Source organism: Bubalus bubalis, chromosome 2 (assembly GCF_019923935.1).
Source record: "Bubalus bubalis isolate 160015118507 breed Murrah chromosome 2, NDDB_SH_1, whole genome shotgun sequence".
Classification (NCBI taxonomy): domain Eukaryota; kingdom Metazoa; phylum Chordata; class Mammalia; order Artiodactyla; family Bovidae; genus Bubalus; species Bubalus bubalis.
Window position 1 is genome coordinate 79,247,188 of NC_059158.1, and position 25,610 is coordinate 79,272,797.

Consider the following 25,610-nt stretch of genomic DNA (forward strand, 5'->3'; position numbering starts at 1 on the left):
CCCCTTTAGGAAATTATTTTACTTATCTCTTAGTATTTTGATCGGGAACAAATATTTAACATTCAGGAGTCACTCTAAGTGGTATGGATTAGAAGCAGGGGGCAGGCACGGGTGAAAAATCATTTTGGATGGGAAAGTCTGTCCACCTTCCATGCATTATAACCAGCAGGCAAAGACTAAATATCGGGCAGGCGCCATCACCGCCCATCTTCTCAAGAAAAATTTGAGGAGGGACCCTGGGACCTCGAAGGTGATGGTGGCAGCCCGTCTTTTTACCAAAAGGAGTTTGATCCAAATGAGTCCAGTTTGGATTAGGTAAAGAATGAGATTGAGGAGATGTGTTCTAGAAATCAGCCAATTTCGCAGCCTGGGGTAGGTATTTGTCATCAGCTGAGTCATACTGCCCTGGGATTAGCCAGCTCTACTTTCTGTTTCAACAATAAAAAGTCTTGCAAAACTGCTGGCATGTGAGACAGAGGGATCCAGAAAGTTTTGGCATCTTTTCCAGCAGCATAACGGGTTTTAGGGAAGAGACTTGTGAGAGCATGGTCCATGCACTCCACCACCAGGGACAAATCCACGTTCACAAAGGATGCAGTGCCTTTCAATTGTTCTAGGCCTGTGAAAAAGAGACAGAAGCACATTTACCCCGTGGAAGAAGGGGACTAGGGGAGTGTGAAGCTAGGTTGCAAAGGGGAGGATGCAGTGAGGGAATTTATTTTTATTTTGCCGTTATAACTGGGTCTGCTTGTGGTGGGTTTTTATCTATTCCTCAGAAAAGGATGCAGTAGTGATTTCTTTAGATTGTTGGCTCTCAGACTTGAGTGAGCAGCAGAATCTCCTAGAGAGCTTGTTCAAAGCCAGAACCCAGGAAGTTAGTAGTTCGTATAAACATGGTGGTAGTAGTATAAACACAGTACTTCTTAAAACAAATTTGATATAGGAAATGTGTGTACACGTGCTTGTGCATATATGTGTGCACTAATATAACATGTGCCTCTATAATTCCGTGAATAAAGAGAGACTCATCCACTAAAGCCCTGACTCACAAACCTAAAGGTGTCCTGGTTCTCAGTAAATGAATTGTTTGAGTAATGAGCTAAGACACCTTTAAAGAGGCAGGGACTGGTGATATATGGCAAAACCAATACAATATTGTAAAGTTAAGCTCTTAAACCATATCTTGAATTGTGTATCCTCAAAGGAAAATCTATTGTGTTAAATCTTTTGACTTCAGCTCCCAGTAGCCACAAGCTGTCCCAAGAGCCTAACTGAGGTTAGCTCAGAAGTCTTAAGTCTATTTTAAACTCCTATAACTCCAGTCTGGGAAACGAAGCGAAGTGATCTTAAATTTGTGGTCTGCTTTAGAATGATGAGTCTCGCTGATCTCAAAGTCTTGGCTTGGAGAACTCTAATAAGAGCAACCAGGACAAAATAAGGCTCTAAGCCTTTGGTAATTCTGAGAAAGGACCCCTGACCCAGAGGCCAAGTCAAAAAAATTTGAGATAGAAGTTGATGATATATTCTCAGGCATCTAGGAAATATCAATTTCAACATCAAACAGGGAAAGCTCTTTTCAATGAGGGATTTTTTTTTCGAACATAGAGGCTTCAGAGTCGGTGAGTGAGAAACAGAGCCTTTAACGGCAGTGGTTGTAACCTGATATGTGGTGACATGTCAGCCCCGCGAGGTTTGCCAAACCAGACGTTCTAGTTGACATATGTGTACCTGTATGCATGTGTCTGTGTGTGTGTGAGTGTGTGTGTGTGTGCAGTGGGGTAGTTGCAGAAGTCAGTCATTCTCCCCCAGTAGATGTGACTAGGCTCTTGGCTCCACCTTGAAAACTCCTGGCCTTGAGCCTTGCCACGGTTGGCTGTCTTACCGAAGCCCGCTGAAGAAGAGGCAGGACCACAGATGGGGTCAGGGTGAGTCCAGGCCAGGTGGAGTGCCTGGCTCATAGAAGGAGCTTAGTAGGCATTTGAGGACTAGTGAGTAAAGGCTGATAGGGCCGGGAAGTCTGATATGGAGGCAAGAGCCCCAATACAGGAAGTTCCAGCAGTTCCTCAACGCCTCATTCCCATTGCAGTGCATGGCGGAGAATAGATGGCCAAGTCAGGCCATCTGGGTTCAAATCCAGCTCTTCCACTTACTAGCTGTGCCACTTTGGGCAAGTTACATCCCTGTGCCTCTGCTTCTATGAAATCCAGAGGGTTTGTTTGGGCGTTTTAAATGAAAGAGTTTGTGTAAATTTAGAATGGTGACAAGTATATAGTGAATGTTTACTATGTGTTAGTCATTGTTATCTAACCTTTACGATTATTCCTCCAGCCTTGACTCAGTCTGACTTACCTTATTTCTCCTTCCATTTCCACTGCCATGCATTCCTGCTGCGGAAAGCTTCCACCCAAATATTAATAATTTCTTCCTGTTTAGGTCATATTCAAACCTGACCTTTCCTATAAAGGTTTCTTAACCAGCAATGCTTTGATCCTGTGTTGAATTTCTCGAGCAGAGAGACTGTACTATCTAGCACTCCTTCTAGGCTGTTGGGTTGTGTCTCAGAAATAAAGGATCAAGTTTCTTGCATGTTGTAAATCTCAGTGTTCAGAGTCATCTGGTTACTTTCTGTTGTCAACTAGATTGTAAGTTAGTCAGAGTTTGAGTCTTTAAATAAGTGGTAGGTGGTCACCAAAAAGAGGTGGTTTGTGTAGATGTAATGACCATGGGCTCCAGTCCAGGCATTGCTCTGAGGAGTTGTATAAACTTGGTAGGACATTTCCCCTTTCCTTTGCTTGCTGCTATAGTTCTTTTGAAGAATAAATGATACAATTCATAAGGCATTTAGTATGGAACTTACCACGTAGTAAATGCTCAGTAAATGTTTATAAACAGGAGCAAGAGATGACATTAATTAATAGGGACTCCTGATCTATATTTGAGATCTCTACTGGTGTATTACCATGATAACCTTATTTTTTCCTTTCTGTTCGAGTCTCTTTCAAGCTGTCTAGGACAATGAACCCCATAGGACCCTGGGTCCACCCCAAAGCTCACTTTTCTTGATGTAGCTTTCTCCATATTGTTGTTTGATGTCTGGAGACAGATGCTTCCAAATGGCAAGTTTCTTTTCAGCAGCCTTTTCTGGATCTGACAAATTGGTTTTGAACAATCCTGGTTCGATGCAAGCGACATGCACACCAAAAGCTTTCATGTCTCGCCTGTGAAAAGAGCCAGTTGAAGACATTTAATTCAGGCTTATTTGAATAATGTTTGCTTATAAATCTTTTCATGGAATCACAGAGTGGGGTGCACAGGAAAGAGCATCTTATTCTACCATCTCAGTTTGCAGATGAGGAACTGAACTATGGGATGGATCATCTTCCACATTCCAGACTGGCTACTATGCAGTACACATGTGGGACACATCTGAATAGCACAGCAAAGTCTTTGAAAACTGAACAAATATTGCGATCTCAAACCACAGAAGGTTGGTTGGAAGTTGTGACCTGAACACAAGCTGGTCAATTATCTGCTAAAAACAACAACAATACAACAAAAACCTATCAACATTCTCCCCAGAATTTAATAGGACTCATAGTTTCATGTTGTACCAAATGTTTAGCATATGATACATAAAAGAAGTCAGAAAATCGCAACTCACATGAGAAAAGACAATGGACAGATACCAAGGCCGAGGCAACACAGATGTTGGAATTATCAAAGTCTTTAAAGTGCTTGTTACAAACATGCTCCAAGAGAGAGACACTCCTAAAGTACATGGGAATTTAAAAAGCTTTAGAAAAGAAAGAAAAGATAAAGAAGAACCAAGTTAAAACTTTACACTTGAAAAATCCATTAATCAAAATAAAATATTTACTGGCTGGACTCATTAGTAAAATGAAGAAGATGGAGGAAAGTCAATGAATTTGAAGATGGACCACTAGAAATTACCTTTTCTGAACAGCAGAGAGAACAATAATTGACAAAGTGAACAGAACCATAGAAATCTGTGGGACAAAATCAAAAGGTCTAATATTTGTGTTCAAATCCCAGAAGGAAGAGAAATAGTGGATTGTAGATAAAAAATGTTCGGAGAAACAATGGCTGAAACCTCCTCAAATATGTGAAAAGGCGTAAACCTACAGATTGGAGAAGCCCAGTGAACTTCAGACATCATAAACCCAAAGAAGCTAATGCCTGGGGCACCACATTGAAGGACTTTGTTTGCTAAATTGGTCCTTTCATGGTTTTATGCTCTGGGGTTCTCTGATGACATAGCAAAAAGAAGTGATCAATGCTTTCTTGTGGTAGCAAAATCTTCACATTAGATTAGCAAGCTTCTGTGTGTGTGTGTGTGTGTGTGACTCAGTGTTGTCTGACTCTTTCCCACCCCATGGACTATAGCCCACCAAGCTCCTCTGTCTATGGGATTCTCCAGGCAAGAATACTAGAGTGGGTTGCCATTCCCTTCTCCAGGGTAGCAAGCTAAGTTTTATTTGGAAATGGAAGCATCAGAGGAAAGCTGACTTTCTTGTCCTTGGGCTAGAGGTGGGACGGTTACCATCCATTCAGCTATAGTGTTTGAAATTTGAGTCCAGAACTTGCAACAAGAGGGAAGAAAATTGCTGCATCGCTAAGTCATTACTTTATCAGACAATTTTCTACTGAGGGTTTAAATACGATGTCACTGTTGTGTCTGCAACTGACAGTAATACCAACAGAGAGACCTGATTTAGTTCCTCTCTCTGATCCCCTATTAAACAAGCTAATCTGTTGAATACAAATTCGCCACCACTATTCTCATATGCATTAATGCAAAAAGGAGAAAAGACTTTAAAAGATTTAGGTTCAAATCCTGTTCTACCACTTGACAGCTGGGTGACCTCAGGGGAGTTATCTCATCTCTCTTAGCTTCAGTGGTATCATTTATATTTTATTTCTCATTTTTAAAATGTTTTTTCCTTATTTTTTGCTTTGAACCCTTGTGCCAAGGGCTGACTTTCAGTATCATAAATTGGGAATAGTTTAAAGCACTAAATAGAGTGTCTGGTATATAAATGTTCAAAGAATGTTAGTGGTTATTGTTTGCTAAGATGTCTATGTTTGCTTTACCTTAAGCTGTCATTGAAGCCTTCTACTGCATATTTAGATGGTGAATAGCCCCCTCCACCAAATGCAAGCCGACCCCCAATGCTGGAGACATTGATAATTCTCCCTCGAGCCTTTTTGACCAAGGGAAGCATGTTTAACGTGACACTGATGAGTCCAAACAGGTTCACTTCAACAGGTTCTCTGTAGTCCTCGACCGTCAGCCAGTCGTTGGGTGCCAGCACACCAAGAATGCCAGCGTTGTTGATCAGACCCCAGAGACCTGGAACAGAGCGGAAGGGAAGGAGGTGTGGTAGAAGGTGATACTTACATAGGCATCCTCGATGGAAATACAGCTCTGCCTTATCTGATGGTGCCATCTTCTCCTTCCAGTCACATTCCTTCCTGTTTTGAATACTTGCAGTTTGGGGAAGTGATAGTACAGTGGGTGAGAGGTTAAATTGAAACGGCTGAAGTTCTGTTACTGGAAGCCACTCTCACAATTTTTCTGTTTCTGCTTCGAATGTCAAACACTATCTGAGTGAGACTTTTTAATCTCAGATGTGAGGAAATTGCTCTATATTTCCTATCATGCTGGATGGCATAGCCAGAGAATACTTATGAACTGTTTTTATAGACAAAGAACAACATCGATCTATTACACATTTATTTTTGGTAAAAATCCAATCATTTACCTGTCTTATTTTATGATGGGAAACATTTAACATTGTTAAAAGTGTTTGGCATTCAAGCATTAAAATATTATTTGGAGCCTTATCAAACCACTGCTTTTGAGGTTCAGAGTCTCAACTATATGATGAAGATGTGATAAAGAAAAATCACATTTGTTTGTTTTTTCCTTTGTGGATTCAAATATCTTCATCCATGAGAATATTTCAAACCTCATTCAAGGAAATAAAATAAAAAGTCTTCTAGTTCAGAATGCTCCTATCTTTGCAGAATCTAATGCAGAATGAGGTCCAATTACTCCCTATTCTACCACGACTACCTAAGACACATTTGCTCAGATCGCCAGACTATTTTCTTCCTTTCCCAGTGACGGTGTGTGAGCTCTGGAACCATTTCGCAGTCGGAAGATGGACCTGGACATCCAGATGGCAGTTCAAGGGTTGCCCTCAGAATCTACTGTAGCTTTTAGCCCCAAGTTGTTTGCTGTGTAAGTGGTGAGAGTAGCACTTCACAGAAAAAGATCGGTTAGCACCATCATCTCAGTTCTAAATTCACCCATGGGAACGTATGAGAAGATAATGTGGGCTGTGTCTCTCATGCATGTAGAGAGCTTGCAATGTAGAAATATTCAGGGCTATTCTAAACTTTCTCCCATTTTCTCCAGTACACAACTGATATTTAGGAGACGTGTTTTGTTTTGTTTTTTTTTTTTTTTTGGAAAAAGCATTTAAAATCAGACTATTTACTTTCATTTAGCTTTGCTTACTTCTCAACACCCCCGCATTCCCCTCATTCTCACATCACTCACCTTTCTCCCCAACTTGGTTTTTCACCCACTGGGCAGCCCTCTTGACATTTTCTGGGTCAGTTACATCCAGGAGCATGGTATGAAGCCTCTCTGAAGTTTCTGCCTTTAAAGCTGTTGATCCTGATTCAGTCAGACAGGCAGCAATTACATGAAATCCTTTCTTATCAAAAGTTCTGGCTGCCAAGTTTCCAAAGCCTGTGTCACACCCAGTGATGAAAATGTACTTATCAGTGATGTTTGCGATCTTTAGCTGTCTTTTATAATTCCACAGAAAACCACAAAGGATCAGAAGGGCTAACAGCCAAAAGAGCATTTTTCTCCTGTTGTATGACAAGGACACTTCTTTCTTGAACAATAAAAGAAGATGGCGTCCTGAGTGTTCAAAATTAGAAAGAAAATTCAAATTAGAAGCATTAGGGCATAATAACCCAAAGTGATGAACTTAAGATATCTTAATGCATTTGGATGGATACATAGATGGTTAAAAATACAATAACTCTTATTTGGTTGGGGAGATGGCCATTTAAGTGTTAAACTACACCTATCATATGTGCGTGTGTGTGAGCTCAGTCGGCTGACTCTTTGTGACCCCCATGGACTGTATTTCTCCAAGCTCTTCTGTCCATGGGATTCTCCAGGCGAAAACACTGGAGTGGGTTACCATTTCCTGCTCCAAAGGATCTTCCTGACTTAGGGATCCAAACTGTGTCTCCTGCATTGCAGGCAGATTCTTTACCACTAAGCCACAAGGGTTTCCCAAGTGGCAGAGAAAGTAACTGGCAAAATTGACATGGGTCATTGGGTTGATTTAACTTTTTTTCTCTATCTATATATATGCAAATATTTCTTTGCTTAATAAGGAATATTAACATAAACACAGATAGAATGATGCACACACACTCATGTGCACACAGACACACAACTCTATTTCTATTGTTTTACAAGGAATAGATTGTTTCAGATAAAAAATAATGCAATATATCTTCACTTATCGTGGACAGTTTGGACTCTGCTTTCATCTTTTTTTCCTGCTGAAATATCTATAGCTAAAGAAGGAAAAAACTGGTAATAAAAATAAGTCAGAGGTAAAAGGAAGGTTTGTGCAAACTAATTGGTTCTTGTGGTATAGCCATGACTATTACTAAAGCAGTCAGGTTTTTAGACTATTGTTACTTAAAAATTTGGTATAGTTTTTCCAAATCTTCCCTCTGTAGGAATTATTGATTTGTTGCAAGTCGATGTCTATGTAGCAAGATTTCCCCTTTTCAAATAATAAATACATTTAAAATATATAATTTTGAGGGGTGGGATGGTGTAACCAACTGTTGCAAAATTTCATGTTTATACATTCAATTAGTATAGTGTTTTGCTCAAGCCTAGGTCTTGATAAAATATTGTTGAATAACTAAAAGTTGACTATATTCACCAAATGGATTCTGTAACCTTTGTTGTAATCCAAACTCCCAAGGGAATTATGTGAAAAATGCAAATATTCATGGGGTTTAATGTGCCCTAGAGCTGAGAGTTGGAGAAGGCAATGGCACCCCACTCCAGTGCTCTTGCCTGGAAAATCCCATGGATGGAGGAGCCTGGTAGGCTGCAGTCCATGGGATTGCAAAGAGTCGGACATGACTGAGTGACTTCACTTTCACTTTTCACTTTCATACACTGGAAAAGGAAATGGCAACCCACTCCAGTGTTCTTGCCTAGAGAATCCCAGGGAGGGGGGATCCTGGTGGGCTGCCGTCTATGGGGTCGCACAGAGTCGGATACGACTGAAGTGACTTAGCAGCAGTAGCAGCAGAGCTGAGAGTGGAAACTCTGTGTTGTAGGGTTTTGCTGCTGGCAGGCAGGCCTAAGGGGAGCAATAGTAAAACAATGGCTTCCTTTTTTTTTTTTTTTCTATTTCTTTTTATTTTTTTATTTTTTATTATTTTTTATTATTTTTATTTTATTTTATTTTTAAACTTTACATAATGGCTTACTTTTGTAAAGCATTCTGCCTTTCACTTTTACATATAGGTCTCATTTGATCCTCTTCTTAGCCTTTTCAGTTAGAGAGGGCTCATTACTTGCCTCATTTTGTAGGAGAATTAATAGGCCAATTAATACATGTAAAAGGAAAAATGGAATTAGCAAATCATCATGTGGCAGCTGACAAAGTGACAGCTGTTCCAGGCAATTCTAAACTAGTGGGAGAAATTCCAATGAGAAACAGTAGCTATAGAATCTCAAAGAATCTCTGCGTAAGGCTCGTACTAATTAAAAAGAGAGCAGTAGTAATTTCACAGTGGAGAAATCTGATGGATACTACTTTAGCCAAGAGATAAAAATGAACACTACAGAGACGACAAAATGGCGGAGGAGTAGCTGGACATGGAGCACTTCTCTCTTCATGGATGCATCAGGGATATATCTTCAGATGCAAGGATCTCACAGACCACCAGCTGAGAGCTGGCAGGAGTGCCTGACCACCGGAAAGGAATATGGATCCACACAAAACTCAGTAAGAGGAAGGAAAGAAGAAAGGGAAAATTAGGAGAGTGAGTAGGACTGGATCTGCACTCAGTGGGAGAAGGAGCTAAAGCAGGGGTGAGATTCCCACACGGGAGCAATAGTTTGGGACAGAGAGGAGGCATTTGAGGCTGTTGGAGAGTGAATCAATTGATCTGTGACATTCTGAATGAAGCAGAGAACCACAGCCCTACCTGTCCAGGACAAGGTCCCTCCGTACGTGCAGTCGCTGGGAGCTGGACCGTTGGGATTAGAGAGCAATCCCGAAGTGAGGGCTGCTGGTGTCTGCTGGAGATGGCCTGAGGGGATGTGAAGGAGGAGATCACGGTGGGAGTGCCCTTGAAGGAAACCTGGGCAGCCATGGAGGCAGGGCCATACTGCTGAATCATGCACAGGGGGTGGGGCCACCACCGTAGCCTCTCTCTCTCCTCACAGCCCAGAGCCAGCAGCTGACCAGTAGAGGAAGACCCCAGAGATGGTGGTCTTTGGTGGGCCTGATGCACCAGTTCAGCTCAGTTCAGTCAGTTCTGTCGCTCAGTCGTGTCTGACTCTTTGTGACCCCATGAATCGCAGCACTCCAGGCCTCCCTGTCCATCACCAACTCCTGGAGTTCACCCAGACTCACGTCCATCAAGCCAGTGATGCCATCCAGCCATCTCATCCTCTGTCGTCCCCGTCTCCTCCTGCCCCCAATCCCTCCCAGCATCAGAGCCTTTTCCAATGAGTCAGCTCTTCGCACGAGGTGATCAAAGTACTGGAGTTTCAGCTTTAGCATCATTCCTTCCAAAGAAATCCCAGGGCTGATCTCCTTCAGAATGGACTGATTGGATCTCCTTGCAGTCCAAGGGACTCTCAAGAGTCTTCTCCAACATCACAGTTCAAAAGCATCAATTCTTTGGCACTCAGCTTTCTTCACAGTCCAACTCTAACATCCATACATGACCACAAGAAAAACCATAGCCTAGACTAGATGGACCTTTGTTGGCAAAGTAATGTCTCTGCTTTTCAATATGCTATCTAGATTGGTCGTAACTTTTCTTCCAAGGAGTAAGCGTCTTTTAATTTCATGGCTGTAGTCACCATCTGCAGTGATTTTGGAGCCCCCCAAAATAAAGTCTGACACTGTTTCCACTATTTCCCCATCTATTTGCCATGAAGTGATGGGACCAGATGCCATGATCTTTGTTTTTTGAATGTTGAGCTTTAAGCCAACTTTTTCACTCTCCTCTTTCACTTTCATCAAGAGGCTTTTTAGTTCCTCTTCACTTTCTGCCATAAGGGTGGTGTCATCTGCATATCTGAGGTTATTGATATTTCTCCTGGCAATCTTGATTCCAGCTTGTGCTTCTTCCAGCCCAGTGTTTCTCATGATATACTCTGCATGTAAGTTAAATAAGCAGGGTGACAATATACAGCCTTGATGAACTCCTTTTCCTATTTGGAACCAGTCTGTTGTTCCATGTCCAGTTCTAACTGTTGCTTCCTGACCTGCATACAAATTTCTCAAGAGGCAGATCAGGTGGTCTGGTAGTCCCATCTCTTTCAGAATTTTCCACAGTTTATTGTGATCCACACAGTCAAAGGCTTTGGCATAGTCAATAAAGCAGAAATAGATGTTTTTCTGGAACTCTCTTGCTTTTTCCATGATCCAGCGGATGTTGGCAATTTGATCTGTGGTTCCTCTTCCTTTTCTAAACCCAGGTTGAATATCTGGAAGTTCACGGTTCATGTATTGCTGAAGCCTGGCTTGGAGAATTTTGAGCATTACTTTACTAGCGTGTGAGAGGAGTGCAATTGTGCAGTAGTTTGAGCATTCCTTGGCATTGCCTTTCTTTGGGATTGGAATGAAAACTGACCTTTTTCAGTCCTGTGGCCACTGCTGAGTTTTCCAAATTTGCTGACATATTGAGTGCAGCACTTTAACAGCATCATCTTTCAGGATTTGAAATAGCTCCACTGGAATTCCATCACCTCCACTAGCTTTGTTCGTAGTGTTGCTTTCTAAGGCCCATTTGTCTTCACATTCCAGGATGTCTGGCTCTAGGTGAGTGATCACACCATCGTGATTATCTTGGTCGTGAAGATCTTTTTTGTATAGTTCTTCTGTGTATTCCTGCCACCTCTTCTTAATATCTTCTGCTTCTGTTAGGTCCATACCATTTCTGTCCTTTATCGAGCCCATCTTTGCACCAAACAACAGAGAAAGATCACAGCCAGGAGGGCCCTTTGAGCACCTGCTTCATCAAGCAACAAAGAAGAACCAGCTAGGGAAGTCCTTTGAATGCCAGCTTCCAGAGGCTAGAAAAAGACTCTATGTTCGTGCTAAGTTGCTTCAGTTATGTCCAACTCTGTGCGACCCTGTGAACAGCAACCTGCCAACCTCCTCTGTCCATGGGATTCTCCAAGCAAAAATATTGGAATGGGTTGCCATGCCTTCCCCCCATGGGGCTCTTCCCAGCCCAAGTAACAAGTCTTGTCTCTTATGTCTCCTGCATTAGCAGGTGGGTTCTTATCACTAGCACCACCTGGGAAGCCCCTGAAAAAGAGTCTAATAGCACTTTATCTCCTATGCCCATGGCCACCGGGTTCCCTACACTTTTGGCCCCACCAGTTTCCCCACACTCTGAGCAGCCATGCCTCCTCCATGCCCAGTCCTCACTGGTGCAGAGCTGCCAAAGGCTAGAAAGAAAAAGCCTTAATAATGCCATATCTCCTGCTCCTGTGGCCACTGCCTCCCTGCATGCATGGTGCTGCCAGGGTCCCCACAATTCAAACAGCTGTGATACCTCCATTCTTGGTCCTCACTGGGCAGACCCAAGTACTCCAGGGCAGCCTCAGGAGTAAACTCCTGTGGATAACCTGCATGTAGTGGTGGGGATAAAACTACAATTGAGTTCTAGGGGCAGAATGGCTAAGGAAGAGGATTGAAAATCTTTCCACCAGCTGTACAAGCTGCAGATTAAATCCACACAACCAACTAGGTACTCTGTGCCTATGAAATATATAAAAGGACAATGAGTGTTCACATGAAAGAAAAAAACCCTAGCTCTGGCAACTGTGGAGGTAAGTATACACAGGAGTACAGGCAGATAGGTCCAAAGAACAGTCCAGTATAGGAGGGCTTCCTAGGAGGTGGAGGTAGAATTACTACTCTCTATATACATTTTTTTTTCCCTTTCCCCTCTTTTTCCCTTTCCCCCCTTCCCCCTTTTTTATCCTTTTAATCTTTTCCCCCTTTTTTCTTTTTCATATATTTCTCATTTTCTTCCTTTTTTTTTTTTTTTTCACTCTCTTTTTTCTCTCTTCCTTTTGGAAATGTGTGAGTTTCTTTGGGTGCTCTTAGCAACTGAGTGCCGTTTTCACCATTAGTCTTGAGGTTTTGTCTTCTGTGCTGTGATGCCTGTGAAGTCTTGGTGCTACAGTAAGGGAAGGAACCAATAGCAGACTATTGGAGGCAGAAAAATGGATAAGTGATCTGGAAGACAGAATGGTGGAAAGAACTGAAGCAGAGCAGAATAAAGAAAAAAAATAGAAATAAATGAAGACAGTCTCAGATACCTCTGGAACAACATTAAGCACACTAACATATGAATTATAAGGATCCCAGAAGAAGGCAATGGCACCCCACTCCAGTACTCTTGCCTGGAAAATCCCATGGATGGAGGAGCCTGGCAGGCTACAGTCCATGGGGTTGCTAAGAGTCGGACACGACTGAGCGACTTCACTTTCACTTTTCACTTTCCTACATTGGAGAAGAAAATGGCAACCCACTCCAGTGTTCTTGCCTGGAGAATCCAGGGACGTGGGAGCCTGGTGGGCTGCCGTCTATGGGGTCTCACAGAGTCGGACACGACTGAAACGACTTAGCAGCAGCAGCAGCAGAAGAGGGGGAAAAAAAGCATGAGAAAATATTTGAGGAGACAATAGTCAAAAACTTCCCTAACTTGAGAAAGGAAATAACCATCCAAATCCAGGAAGCCCAGAGTCCAATACAGGATAAACCCAAGGAGAAATACACCAAGACACATATTAATCAAGCGAATGAAAATTAAACAGAAAGAACAAATATTAAAAGCAGCAAGGGAAAAGCAGCAAATAACACACAAGGGGATTCCCCTAAGGCTAACAGCTAGTCTTTCAACAGAAACTCTGGCCAGAAGGGAGTGAGGAGGTATACTTAAAGTGATGAAAGAAACAAAATTACAATGAAGATTGCTTTATCTAGTAAGGATCTCAGTTAGATTCAAAGGAGAACTCAAAAGCTTTACAGATAAGCAAAAAAAAAAAAAAAAAAAAAATAAGATAAGAGAATTCAGCGTCAGCAAACCAGCTTCACAACAAATGCTAAAGAAACCTCTCTAGGTTGGAAACACAAGAGAAAGAAAAGGCCTACAAAAACAAACCCAAAAGAATAAAGTAAATAGTAATAGGATCATTAGTTAATTAGTGTTAGTTGATCAGTCGTGTCCAACTCTTTGTGACCCCACGAACTGTAGCCCACCAGGCTCCTCTGTCCATAGAATTCCCCAGGCAAGAATATTGGGGTGGATAGCCATTTCCTTCTTCAGGGGATCTTCCTGACTCAGGGATTGAATCTAGGTCTCCTGCATTGCAGGCAGATTCTTTACTGTCTGAGCCACCAGGGAAGCCCCATATGTAGCATATATATCAATAATTATGTTAAATGTAAATTGACTAAATGCTCCAATTAAAAGATACAATGGATACAAAAACAAGACCCTTCTATATACTGTCTATAAGAGACCCACCTCCGACCTAGGGACACACAGAGTCAAAGTGAGGGGCTGGAAAAAGATATTCCATGCAAGTGGAAATCAAAAGAAAGCAGGAGTAGCAATAGTCATATCAGATAAAAGACTTTAAAATAAAGACTGTTATAAGAGACAAGGAAGGACACTACGTGATGATCCAGGAATCAATCCAAGAAGAAGATATAAAATTATAAATATATATGCATCCAACATAGGAGCACCTCAATACTAAGGCAAATGCTAACAACAGGGAGATCCAACCAGTCCATTCTAAAGGAGATCAGCCCTGGGATTTCTTTGGAGGGAATGATGCTAAAGCTGAAACTCCAGTACTTTGGCCACCTCATGCGAAGAGGTGAAAAGACTCTTTGGAAAAGACTCTGATGCTGGGAGGGATTGGGGGCAGGAGGAGAAGGGGACGACAGAGGATGAGATGGCTGGATGGCATCACTGACTCGATGGACGTGAGTCTGAGTGAACTCCGGGAGTTTGTGATGGACAGGGAGGCCTGGAGTGCTGCGATTCATGGGGTCACAAAGAGTCGGACACGACTGAGCGACTGAACTGAACTGAACTGAACTGATTAAAGGGGAAATTGACAGTAACACAATAATAGTGCAGGACTTTAATACCCCATTAATACCAATAGACAGAGATCTACCAGACAGAAAATTAACAAGAAAACACAAGCCTTAAATGATACATTATATCAGTTGGACCTAACTGATATTTATAGGGCTTTTATCCAAAAACAGCAGCTTTCACTTTTTCTCAAGTGCACATGGAACTTTCTCCAGGATAGATCACATTTTGGGTCACAAATCAAGCCTTGGTAAATTTTAAAAAATTGAAATCATTTCAAGCATCTTTTCCAACCACAACACTGTAAGACTAGATATCAGCTACAGGAAAAAACACTACCAAGAACACAAACATGTGGAGGCTGTTTCAGTGTATAACAATACACTTCTGAATAACCAACATATTACTGAAGAAGTCAAGAAAGAAGTCCAGATATACTTAGAAACAAATGACAATGAAAACACAACTCAAAACCTACAGGAGGCACTAAAAGTAGTTCTAAGTGGGAAGCTTATACCAATACAAACCTCCCTTAAGAATCAAGAAAAACATTGAATAAACAACCTAACCTTACACCTAAAGCAACTAGAAAAAGAAGAACAAAAAACCCTAAAGTTTGTATAAAGGAAGAAATCATAAAGATCAAAGCTGAAATAAATGAAGGAGACAATAGCAACTTTTGATCCTGCACCGGAAAAATCATTTTTTCTTTTGTCAGAAAGAACATTTTTAGGTTGACAAGTGAAATTTGAGTAAGCTCTGTAGATCGGATAAACAATAAATATTACATGAATATCAAATTCTCAATTTTGATCACGTCTATGATTATGTAGAAAATGTCCTACTTTTTAGGAAATACACACGGAAGTATTTAAGGATTAAGTAGCACCATGTCTCCAACTTACTCTTAAATGGTTTAAGAAATAATAAAAATATGTATATAAACAAACATTAAGAATATGTACATTCTCTAAAGAGAGAATAAGACTGTAAATGTGGTACAATGTCAATATCTGGGGATTCTGGGTTGTGCTATTCTTTCAACTTTTCCATAAGTTTGAAATTAATTCAAACCAAAAAGTTCAAAATTTGGCAAAGGAAAATGATTTTTTTTTTTTAATGAGAAAAGTGTTCATTTGACTGCTTTGAGTTCATGCACAGGATAGATGAGAAGTTTCATATACAGAACTTCAGAGTCTAGTGACCTTGGACACCAAGTTTTCTGCCTTCTTCTCTTTGGGAAGTTCACCTTCATAACCACTGGAGGAAAGCAAAAACTCAGACCAAATCAGTCAGACTCCCTCTCCTTCCTCATCTTATCCATCTCCCCCCTCAACTTCCTCCTTCCCTAGCCAAACCAATTTTTTCCGGGTGACAAGCAAACGGAGAGAAGGTTTTAGTTGTTAGGGATGGGCTCACTTTAAAATGTGTTGCCCTCATTAGTTACTCCTTTGGGCTGAGGGTTATTTCAGATGCTGGTGTCCCAGCCTGCAGCCTGAATCCAAGGACTGCCAGCCTTGACCTAGAGCTTTGCATAGTCTGTCGTTTCCCCAAAGATTATCATCCAAAAACACTGCTTCTTCTTCAGTCCCTAAGGTTCACATACCTCTAGGTCATTGGACCAAGTCAGCCACAAACCAACACATACCTTTGTCCTCTAATTTTAGCCAAGATGCTACCTTTGAGTAATAACCCTCGGTCAGTCAGAGTTGCTGAGAACATGACCTGTACACAGAAGCTGATTGATGGTTGATTGGTTCATTGACCACTGGGAAGTAAATGAGTAACAGCAACTCACAGGGCTGCACCAGCCTTATTCTGCCAGCTGTGGTCACCTCCATATGGGTCCTTGGTGCCAGCAATTCAGTCAGGGTGTTGACTTTGGTAGCTTGGGTTGTTGGCTTCTCTGTGTGTTTTCCAATTTATCTCACAGCATTTATTGGAAATTGTATTTCCAATTTATCTCCCTGCTTAGTAGGGGTACAAATCTCTCAGCAAGAAGTGCCTAGGTCTGTCAGGGTCCCTCTAGCACCCAGGGACTGTGAGTTTATTGACTCATCAAGGCCAAGAACAGAGTAAGAGAAAGCAGATCTTCAGCCCCCACAGCTCAATGCATGAGGTTGGGTGCAATTCTGAGCGTATGTCCTCTGAACAGGTCATGGAGTGTTTTCTTCAGCAAAAATCAACACTAGCCAATTTGCCAGTAAAAATTTAGAAAGCAAGGACCAAAGTCACACACACACACACACACACACACACACACACGAGACATTAAATCAGGGTTTAGGAGCTGAGGCCTTGGAATCAGGCAGATCAAGTTTCAGGTTCAGTTCCTCTACCATCAGAGGGCCTTTGGGTCAGTTGCCATATTATCTTCATTTCCATTTTTCTGTCTGTAAAATAGAGATAACTTCTACCTTGAAGAGTGTTGTTATTTAGTCTCTAAGTCTTATCCAACTCCTTGTGACTATATGGACTATAGCCCACCAGGCTCTTCTGTCCATGGGATTCTCCAGGCAAGAATACTGAAGTGGGTTGCCATTTCCTCCTCCAGGGGATCTTCCATACCTAAGAACTGAACTCATGTCTCCTGCATATCCTGCACTGGCAGATAGATTCTTTACCACTGAGCCACCGGGGAAGCCCACCTTGAAGAGTACCTGGTGAAATAAAATGACTAGAGGCCTGATACACAGGAAGACCCTTGTCATGTGGCAGGATTGGCCGCTGTATGCATTGCTCATGTCTTAGCATGGGGTTCTCAGGCTCAGTATTTTTGCAGTTTTGGTCAGATAATTCTTTATTGTGGGGGGTCTCTGCTGTGTATTACAGGATGTTTAGCACCACCCTGGCCTCTGCCACTTAGATGCCAGTAGTCTTCCCCAGTTGTGACAACCAAAAATGTCTCCAGACATTGCCAGATATTCCCCTAGGAATAAAATTCTTCCCAGTAGAGAACTGCTGGTCTAGTGTTTCCTTGTCTTGGAGGTCCAGAATGGTACAGCATTCAAAACTGCTGGAAACTACTGAAAACCCAGACTGGAAATTCAGTCTTTATTTCCTTAGTAGTGACATATTGATGAAAGTTTATATTTTTTATGGCTTTACCAGAAAATTTTTATTATTTATAAATACTGGATGGCATCATCAGCTCAATGGACATGAGTCTGAGCAAACTCCTGGAGACAGTGAAGGACTGTGAAGCCTGGAGTGCTATAGTCCATCTGGTCGCGAAGAGATAGACATGACTTAGCGACTGAACAACAATAAATTCATAGCCTGCTGCAGTAAGCATTAATATCTATGATTTAAAAAAGTTTCCTAGGAACTCGTGTATTCGAGTCCATGCAATACAACTGGAAATTTTGTGCATCGCACCACAGGGATCTCACATGCTGCAACTAAGAGCTGAGGCAGCCAAATAAATAAAATAAATGAATATACATATTTTGAAAATTGCCTTTTTGTCACCAGGAGGATAGGAGGCAGTGAGCAAAGCCAAATTTAAGTATGCTACCATTTGTGAATTTAGAAATTACCAAATGAGCACTCACAGCATTTATGAGGCCTAAATTCTAGCTGAGCCTTTTGAGTTTGGACCACTATGAACTCCTCTGGGGTGCCCTTCAGATGAATACCATTGACTACAGAATTTAAAGAATGCTCTGAGGAAGCCATGGTCCTTGGGATTCCCAGTTGACCAAGTCAGGTAGGAATGATAGTAACTCTATGATCTATTGAGTGGCTCAGCTGGTAATGAATCTGCCTGCAGTGCTGGACACCTGGGTTCGATCCCTGGTTTGGGAATATCCCTGGAGAAGGGAAAGGCTACCTACTCCTGTATTTGGCCTGGAGAATTCCATGGACTGTATAGTCCATGGGGTCGCAAAGAGTCAGACACGACTGAGTGACTTTCACTTCACTTCACCATAGTCTAGGCCCTCTGCTAAGATCTAGAAATATTTATCTTATTCAAACCTTACAGTAAAATTATCTCTATTTTATGGATGAGGAAACAAATTCAGAAATGCATGTTAATGGACTCAAGATAGAACTGTGTTGTTTCAGGCCACTCAATGCCAGCATCCATCCTTTAATTGTCTGCTCCACTGTTAAGGGGACTCCCACTCAACTCTGGGAGTCTGGACTGTGTGTACATTTCTCTACACCACCATGCCTAATGATACTTGATTTTGAGTAAATACATGTAGAGGGAAAGAAGAAAGAAAGAGAAGAAAGTTTCCACTCGAACACCAGGCATCTAGCGATAACTGGATTGGTTTTTGAGCCCTTTGATTCATCAGGGCATCTTTCTCTCATTCTCCTCCTTGTCATCAGATAGTCACACTTCCAATTTAGATAACTTTAAACATTATTGAAAAATATTCCTATAAAATTTATCTCATCAAATTATCAAATACTTCTGTGAGCTAAGTAGGGTTGGTGTCAGACATAAGATCATTTGCCAGAGAGTGGCTAGAACTAAAAATTTCATCTCTGAGCTCCTAAGCTGTGTTAAAAAAAAAAAAAAAAAAGACAGAGAGAGAAAGAAAAGTAGAACTAGAAAGAGATGAACACATTATCAATCAATAGGAAAATTAAAATATACTATCAAAATTCTCCATGACGCCACAAAGACTCAAAAGGAATCAAAAAGGAGAACTAGGTTTCTCTTTGATCTGTATTTGAAGGGCTGAAGAGTAACTGCTTGTCTGCAGCTATTGGAAAATATTACAACTCAATTGCTGTCCTTGTCCACTTCTGCTTCTTTTAATTTTCTCTTCCTGGGTTTCTCTTCCTGGTTAAAATATCTAAAATAAGATCCTTTGATTTCACTTCTCTTATTCATCTTCCTCTGCCCTTTAAAAATAAATGAGAGATTCTTTAAAAAAAATTAGATAAAAAATAATGTCTCCATGTTTCAGAGTCACTGTGAGGTATACTTTTTATAAGAGAGGTAGAGTTCTTTGTAGTTACTTCCTCCCAAACAATTTGGTTTTATTTCCACAAAACTTCACAAAGAGAAAGCAATACTGAATCTAGTCGATCACACTGACTGTTAGGGTATTTGTTGAATCTTTATTTTTATTTTTTTCAATTTGCTGCAAGTGTGACCTGAGGTGAAATAACAACTAAGTTTTTTAAAATCAAAATACATCAAATAGAGAACATTTATCAAAAAGCTTTCTAAAATATTTTCTTTCTGAGCTTCTCTTGCACAAGCTTTCTTGAAGGTTGACAGCAGTCTGACTGGACATGTATGTCCCTTGTCCATTTAAATCTTGTAAACCTGGGACTTCTCTGGTAGTCCAGTGCTTAGGAGTCTACTTTGCAGTGCAGGAGACGTGGGTTCAATTCCTGGTCATGGAACTAAGATCCCACATACTGCAGAGCAATTAAGCCTATGTGGTCAACAATTGAGCCCACAAACCACAATCAGTCAATAGGAAAATGAAAATCAGTTCAGTTCAGTCACTCAGTCATGTCCGACTCTTTGTGACCCCATGAATCGCAGCACGCCAGGCCTCCCTGTCCATCACCAACTCCCGGAGTTCATGCAAACGTACGTCCTTCGAGTCAGTGATGCCATCCAGCCATCTCATCCTCTGTCATCCCCTTTTCCTCCTGCCCCTAATCCCTCCCAGCATCAGAGTCTTTTCCAATGAGTCAACTCTTCACATGAGGTGGCCAAAGTACTGGAGTTTCAGCCTCAGCATCAGTCCTTCTAAAGAACACCCAGGGCTGATCTCCTCCAGAATGGACTGCTTGGATCTCCTTGCAGTCCAAGGGACTCTCAAGAGTCTTCTCCAACACCATAGTTCAAAAGCACCAATTCTTCAGCACTCAGCTTTCTTCACAGTCCAACTCTCACATCCATACATGACCACTGGAAAAACCATAGCCTTGACTAGATGGACCTTTGTTGGCAAAGTAATGACTCTGCTTTTGAATATGCTATCTAGGTTGGTCATAACTTTTCTTCCAAGGAGTAAGCGTCTTTTAATTTCATGGCTGCAGTCATCATCTGCAGTGATTTTGGAGCTCCCAAAAATAAAGTCTGACACTGTTCCACTGTTTCCCCATCTATGTCCCATGAAGTGATGGGACCAGATGCCATGATCTTTGTTTTCTGAATGTTGAGCTTTAAGCCAACTTTTTCACTCTCCTCTTTCGCTTTCATCAAGAGGCTTTTGAGCTCCTCTTCACTTTCTGCCATAAGGGTGGTGTCATCTGCATATCTGAGGTTATTGATATTTCTCCCAGCAATCTTGATCACTTATGATTATACAGTGGAAATGAGAAATAGATTTAAGGGACTAGATCTGATAGACAGAGTGCCTGATGAACTATGGACTGAGGTTTGTAACATTGTACAGGAGGCAGGGATCAAGACCAATCCCATGGAAAAGAAATGCAAAAAAGCAAAATGGCTGTCTGGGGAGGCCTTACAAATAGCTGTGAAAAGAAGAGAAGTGAAAAGCAAAGAAGAAAAGGAAAGATATAAGCATCTGAATGCAGAGTTCCAAAGACTAGCAAGAAGAGATAAGAAAGCCTTCCTCAGTGATCAATGCAAAGAAATAGAGGAAAACAACAGAATGGGAAAGACTAGAGATCTCTTCAAGAAAATTAGAGATACCAAGGGGACATTTCATGCAAAGATGGGCTCGATAAAGGACAGAAATGGTATGGACCTAACAGAAGCAGAAGATATTAAGAAGAGGTGGCAAGAATACACAGAAGAACTGTACAAAAAAGATCTTCATGACCCAGATAATCACGATGGTATGATCACTCACCTAGAGCCAGACATCCTGGAATGTGAAGTCAAATGGGCCTTAGAAAGCATCACTACAAACAAAGCTAGTGGAGGTGATGGAATTCCAGTGGAGCTATTTCAAATCCTGAAAGATGATGCTGTGAAAGTGCTGCACTCAATATGCCAGCAAATTTGGAAAACTCAGCAGTGGCCACAGGACTGAAAAAGGTCAGTTTTCATTCCAATCCCAAAGAAAGGCAATGCCAAGGAATGCTCAAACTACTGCACAATTGCACTCCTCTCACACGCTAGTAAAGTAATGCTCAAAATTCTCCAAGCCAGGCTTCAGCAATACTTGAACCGTGAACTTCCAGATATTCAAACTGGTCTTAGAAAAGGAAGAGGAACCAGAGATCAAATTGCCAACATCTGCTGGATCATGGAAAAAGCAAGAGAGTTCCAGAAAAACATCTATTTCTGCTTTATTGACTATGCCAAAGCCTTTGACTGTGTGGATCCCAATAAACTGTGGAAAATTCTGAAAGAGATGGGCATACCAGACCACCTGATCTGCCTCTTGAGAAACCTATATGCAGGTCAGGAAACAACAGTTAGAACTGGACATGGAACAACAGACTGGTTCCAAATAGGAAAAGGAGTACGTCAAGGCTGTATACTCTCACTCTGCTTATTTAACTTATATGCAGAGTACATCATGAGAAACGCTGGGCTGGAAGAAGCACAAGCTGGAATCACGATTGCCAGGAGAAATATCAATAACCTCAGATATGCAATGGAGAAGGCAATGGCACCCCACTCCAGTACTCTTGCCTGTAAAATCCCATGGACAGAGGAGCCTGGTGGGCTGCAGTCCATGGGGTCGCTAGGAGTCGGACACAACTGAGCGACTTCACTTTCACTTTTCACTTTCATGCATTGGAGAAGGAAATGGCAACCCACTCCAGTGTTCTTGCCTGGAGAATCCCAGGGGCGGGGGAGCCTGGTGGGCTGCCGTCTATGGGGTCACACAGAGTTGGACACGACCAAAGCGACTTAGCAGCAGCAGCAGCAGATATGCAAAATGAAAATATGTTATCAAAATTCTCCACCATGCCACAAAGACACAAAGGAAATGAAAAAAGGAGAACTAGTTTTCTCTTTTATCTGCACACAAAGTCCAAACCCCACAACGAAAGACCCTGCAAGTGCAACCAAAATCCCACAAATTTAAACTGACTTGACACAGCCAAATAAATAAATAAATATTGTAAACCTGGTTAACTGACACCAGATTCCTTTTCATTTTTATCTTTTCAATGAATCAAGAAATTCTGTCACTATTTAACCTAACTGGCCATTCTGAGATTTCTGTGACACATTTCTTTAAGAAAAATGACATTTGTGCCTAATGACACAAGCTAAGCATATGACTAATGAAAGATATTTTTTGTGAAGAAAATCTTCATGTTGGGCACCCAGAAATCTAAAAAAATTTTAAATGGAGCCAAGGGATCTTACCTAAAATAGTCTTACATGAGCGTCAGTTTAAAATAATAATAATGATTATGGTCCCCCGATGAGATCGTTGAGGTGATATTCATCCTTGTAAGTTCCCTCAGACAGTGTAATGAAGAATCTCCTCCATTAGTTACGTTCCCCTTGAATCCTGCTTCTGCAGGAGGGAGGTGCCCTCAGGACCCAGTGTGCCTTGTGTAATGGGACACAAGTGTGTGTGGGTGTGTGTGCCTCTTTTGCAGGCTCATTCAGTCTTCTGGCTGAGCCTGGAGGTGTGCCAGCCCACTCTTTTGTAGGGAAGACCTGATGAGTTTATGTTTTGCATTTTTAGTTCTAAAGAAAAAACCTATCTCCGATTTTCTTTTGACTTCTTTCAAAACTTTTAAATTATAATTCATCAAACCATCTGCAATAATACTTAATATTCTCAGTCTCTTATAGGTTTATTATTTTGCCAATATGCTTTCTGATATTATTGGCAGGTTAAGAATTATTGCTAAAGCCATGGTTACCTTATTTATGTTGCTGAGTAAGCATTGCTAACTGGAAGACATGATATATTAGATGTTATCATAGCTTACAGTTATGCAAAGCTTAAAGGAAGCTTGCAATATAGAGAGAATGTTAAGTAAAGTTGCAGAAAGTGTGTTCAAATCTTCAATATATTTCTTTTCATCTCAGTTATCTTTGAGCAGTTTTTAATGGCAATACCTTGAGAAAGTGATATTCATTGTAAGAGTTTGTTTTTTTGTTTTTTTTTTGCTTGTATACTTTTTTTAAAATTTTATTTTATTTTTAAACTTTACATAATTGTATTAGTTTTGCCAAATATCAAAATGAATCTGCCACAGGTATACATGTGTTCCCCATCCTGAACCCTCCTCCCTCCTCCCTCCCTGTACCATCCCTCTGGGTCATCCCAGTGCACCAGCCCCAAGCATCCAGTATCGTGCATCGAACCTGGACTGGCAACTCGTTTCATACATGATATTTGACATGTTTCAATGCCATTCTCCCAAATCTTCCCACCCTCTCCCTCTCCAACAGAGTCCATAAGACTGTTCTATACATCAGTGTGTAAGAGTTTTAAATCCAGTTCCCATTATTTTCCATTTGATATACGAAATAATAAATTTTCCTTGAATTCGGATATTGAACCTTGTTTTAAAAATTTGGCATGCTTTTCAAATATCACAAATAAAGCAAAGATGATACAACATTTGATTTTCACTTTATGCAGCATCTAGCCAAGGATATTTTTAGGGCACCTACTAAGCTAAATAAAGCACAGTCCTTACCCTGGAACTAATAGTATAGCAGGACATTTCAGAACTATTCGTTCAAACTTAAATTGAATTTTAATTTAAAAATGTGTTTTTTTAAAAAACTTTTCCCCCAACTGCTAAAAATCAATCCATTGAGAAAGACCACACCACCACTTGGGTCATAAAGCCTTTAACAAGAATTGCCCTTGAAGCCACTAAACTGACTTTCTCCCTCTGTTATTTGTATGTTGGACGTTTCAGGTAAAATTCCAACCCTTGAGTCATAAAACAAAATGAATATCTGAAGCAGACTTATTGTCATCCCAGTGTCCAGGAGTCAAATGTGCATTGAGGAATATCCCTGCTTTCTCCTGGACTAAACAGCATCTTTCTCACTCAGTTTAGTGTGTGTGTGTATATTTGCCTAAATTGCCCTCTGAAGTATTCATAAAGCAGGTAGACAAACAGACCTGACCTGCAGTTGGTAGCAGATCTGTTGCTCCAACTAGGAACTCAGCTGAGATTCCCACTCTTTTTAGAGCTCTTCCCCACTCCAGTTTCCAATTAATTATAAGATTCATAGATGGTGTCAAATAGGTACAGAGAGATGAACTAGAGGTAAATCTAATTGTAACTCTAGGGTGACAAAGAACATTCAAAGAGAAACCTGGGGAAGGAAGTTCAAGGCAAGGTTTCTGGTGGCATTGAGCTTTTTTCTGTGATAAGATGGACCCAGTGGCCATCACAGCCTTCTAACATATCATTAAAAAAAAAATAGCAACTGCTGACCACAGCATGAAAGACAACTTGATTTATTATGTAAGAGTGAGGAAAAGCAAGACCATTTGAAGACTGACATGAGAAATGAAGGAATAAGTGACAGAACTCCATCAACGGTTACCTTAGTTAAGATGAACTGGGACACAGAAGCTGTTGTGACCTTGCTGGGCTGCTTGTAATCTGCCTGATCTGGCCGCTGTGCTGGGGGAAGGAAGGATTGTGTCACCCTGACCTCGCAGATCCTCTTAAGGTAGAGATGCCTGGGCTTCCGTCAAGCTCAAAGTGCTTAAGTGTGTGAGGAGTCCGCAGGTTCCCTCCTCGCTCTGTGAGTCACTGTGACTCGAGCTGATGACTAAATTTGTCTTCTTCAGATGGAGGAAGCCAAGAAGCTCTGGGTCATGTGTTTCCAAAGGAATCTGCAGTATCTTTAGCAAATAAAATGTAGTAACTTTTAGAAGGGACTTAAAAATGATCAATGACACATTTTTCACTGTGAGTACTGAAATAATTAACATGGAGACATTTTGTAAATTGCCTGATACCTTGTTTTAATTATTTAACTTTTGAATTATGATTATTGTTCATGATCTCTAGTTATTTTTTTCATCCTGTTAATAGTACTCCTTCCTTTCTAAGAGAATATGTAGGGGAAATCAGTCTCTGATGGTTCTTTTTACCACCTTAAAAAAAAAATTGATAAGCAAGGAGATCAAAACTAGTGTAATGAGAGAGTGGACTTATAAGTCTTAATTTGTATTTTAAGGTATAACAAGGAGATACTGACCCTGGTGGCTCAGATGGTAAAATGTCTGCCTACAATGTGGGAGACCTGGGTTCAA

The 25,610-nt window shown here is 41.1% G+C and overlaps 1 protein-coding gene across 2 annotated transcripts; it reads right to left on the bottom strand.

Annotated features, from left to right (window-relative positions):
- Positions 1 to 25,083, bottom strand: DHRS9 (dehydrogenase/reductase 9). 2 transcript variants are annotated; one of them, XM_006059972.4, is made up of 5 exons: positions 24,893 to 25,083; positions 6,587 to 6,958; positions 5,113 to 5,371; positions 3,055 to 3,218; positions 1 to 619 (listed from the first exon to the last, which is right to left on the bottom strand). In XM_006059972.4, exons 2-5 carry the CDS (start codon positions 6,897 to 6,899, stop codon positions 396 to 398), a joined length of 960 nt encoding a protein of 319 aa, XP_006060034.3. In that variant the 5' UTR covers positions 6,900 to 6,958; positions 24,893 to 25,083; the 3' UTR covers positions 1 to 395. The 2 variants fall into 2 exon arrangements, with proteins under 2 accessions (XP_006060034.3, XP_025131233.3); XM_025275448.3 differs by lacking the exon at positions 24,893 to 25,083 and adding an exon at positions 9,295 to 9,393.
- Positions 25,084 to 25,610: the final 527 nt, after the last annotated feature.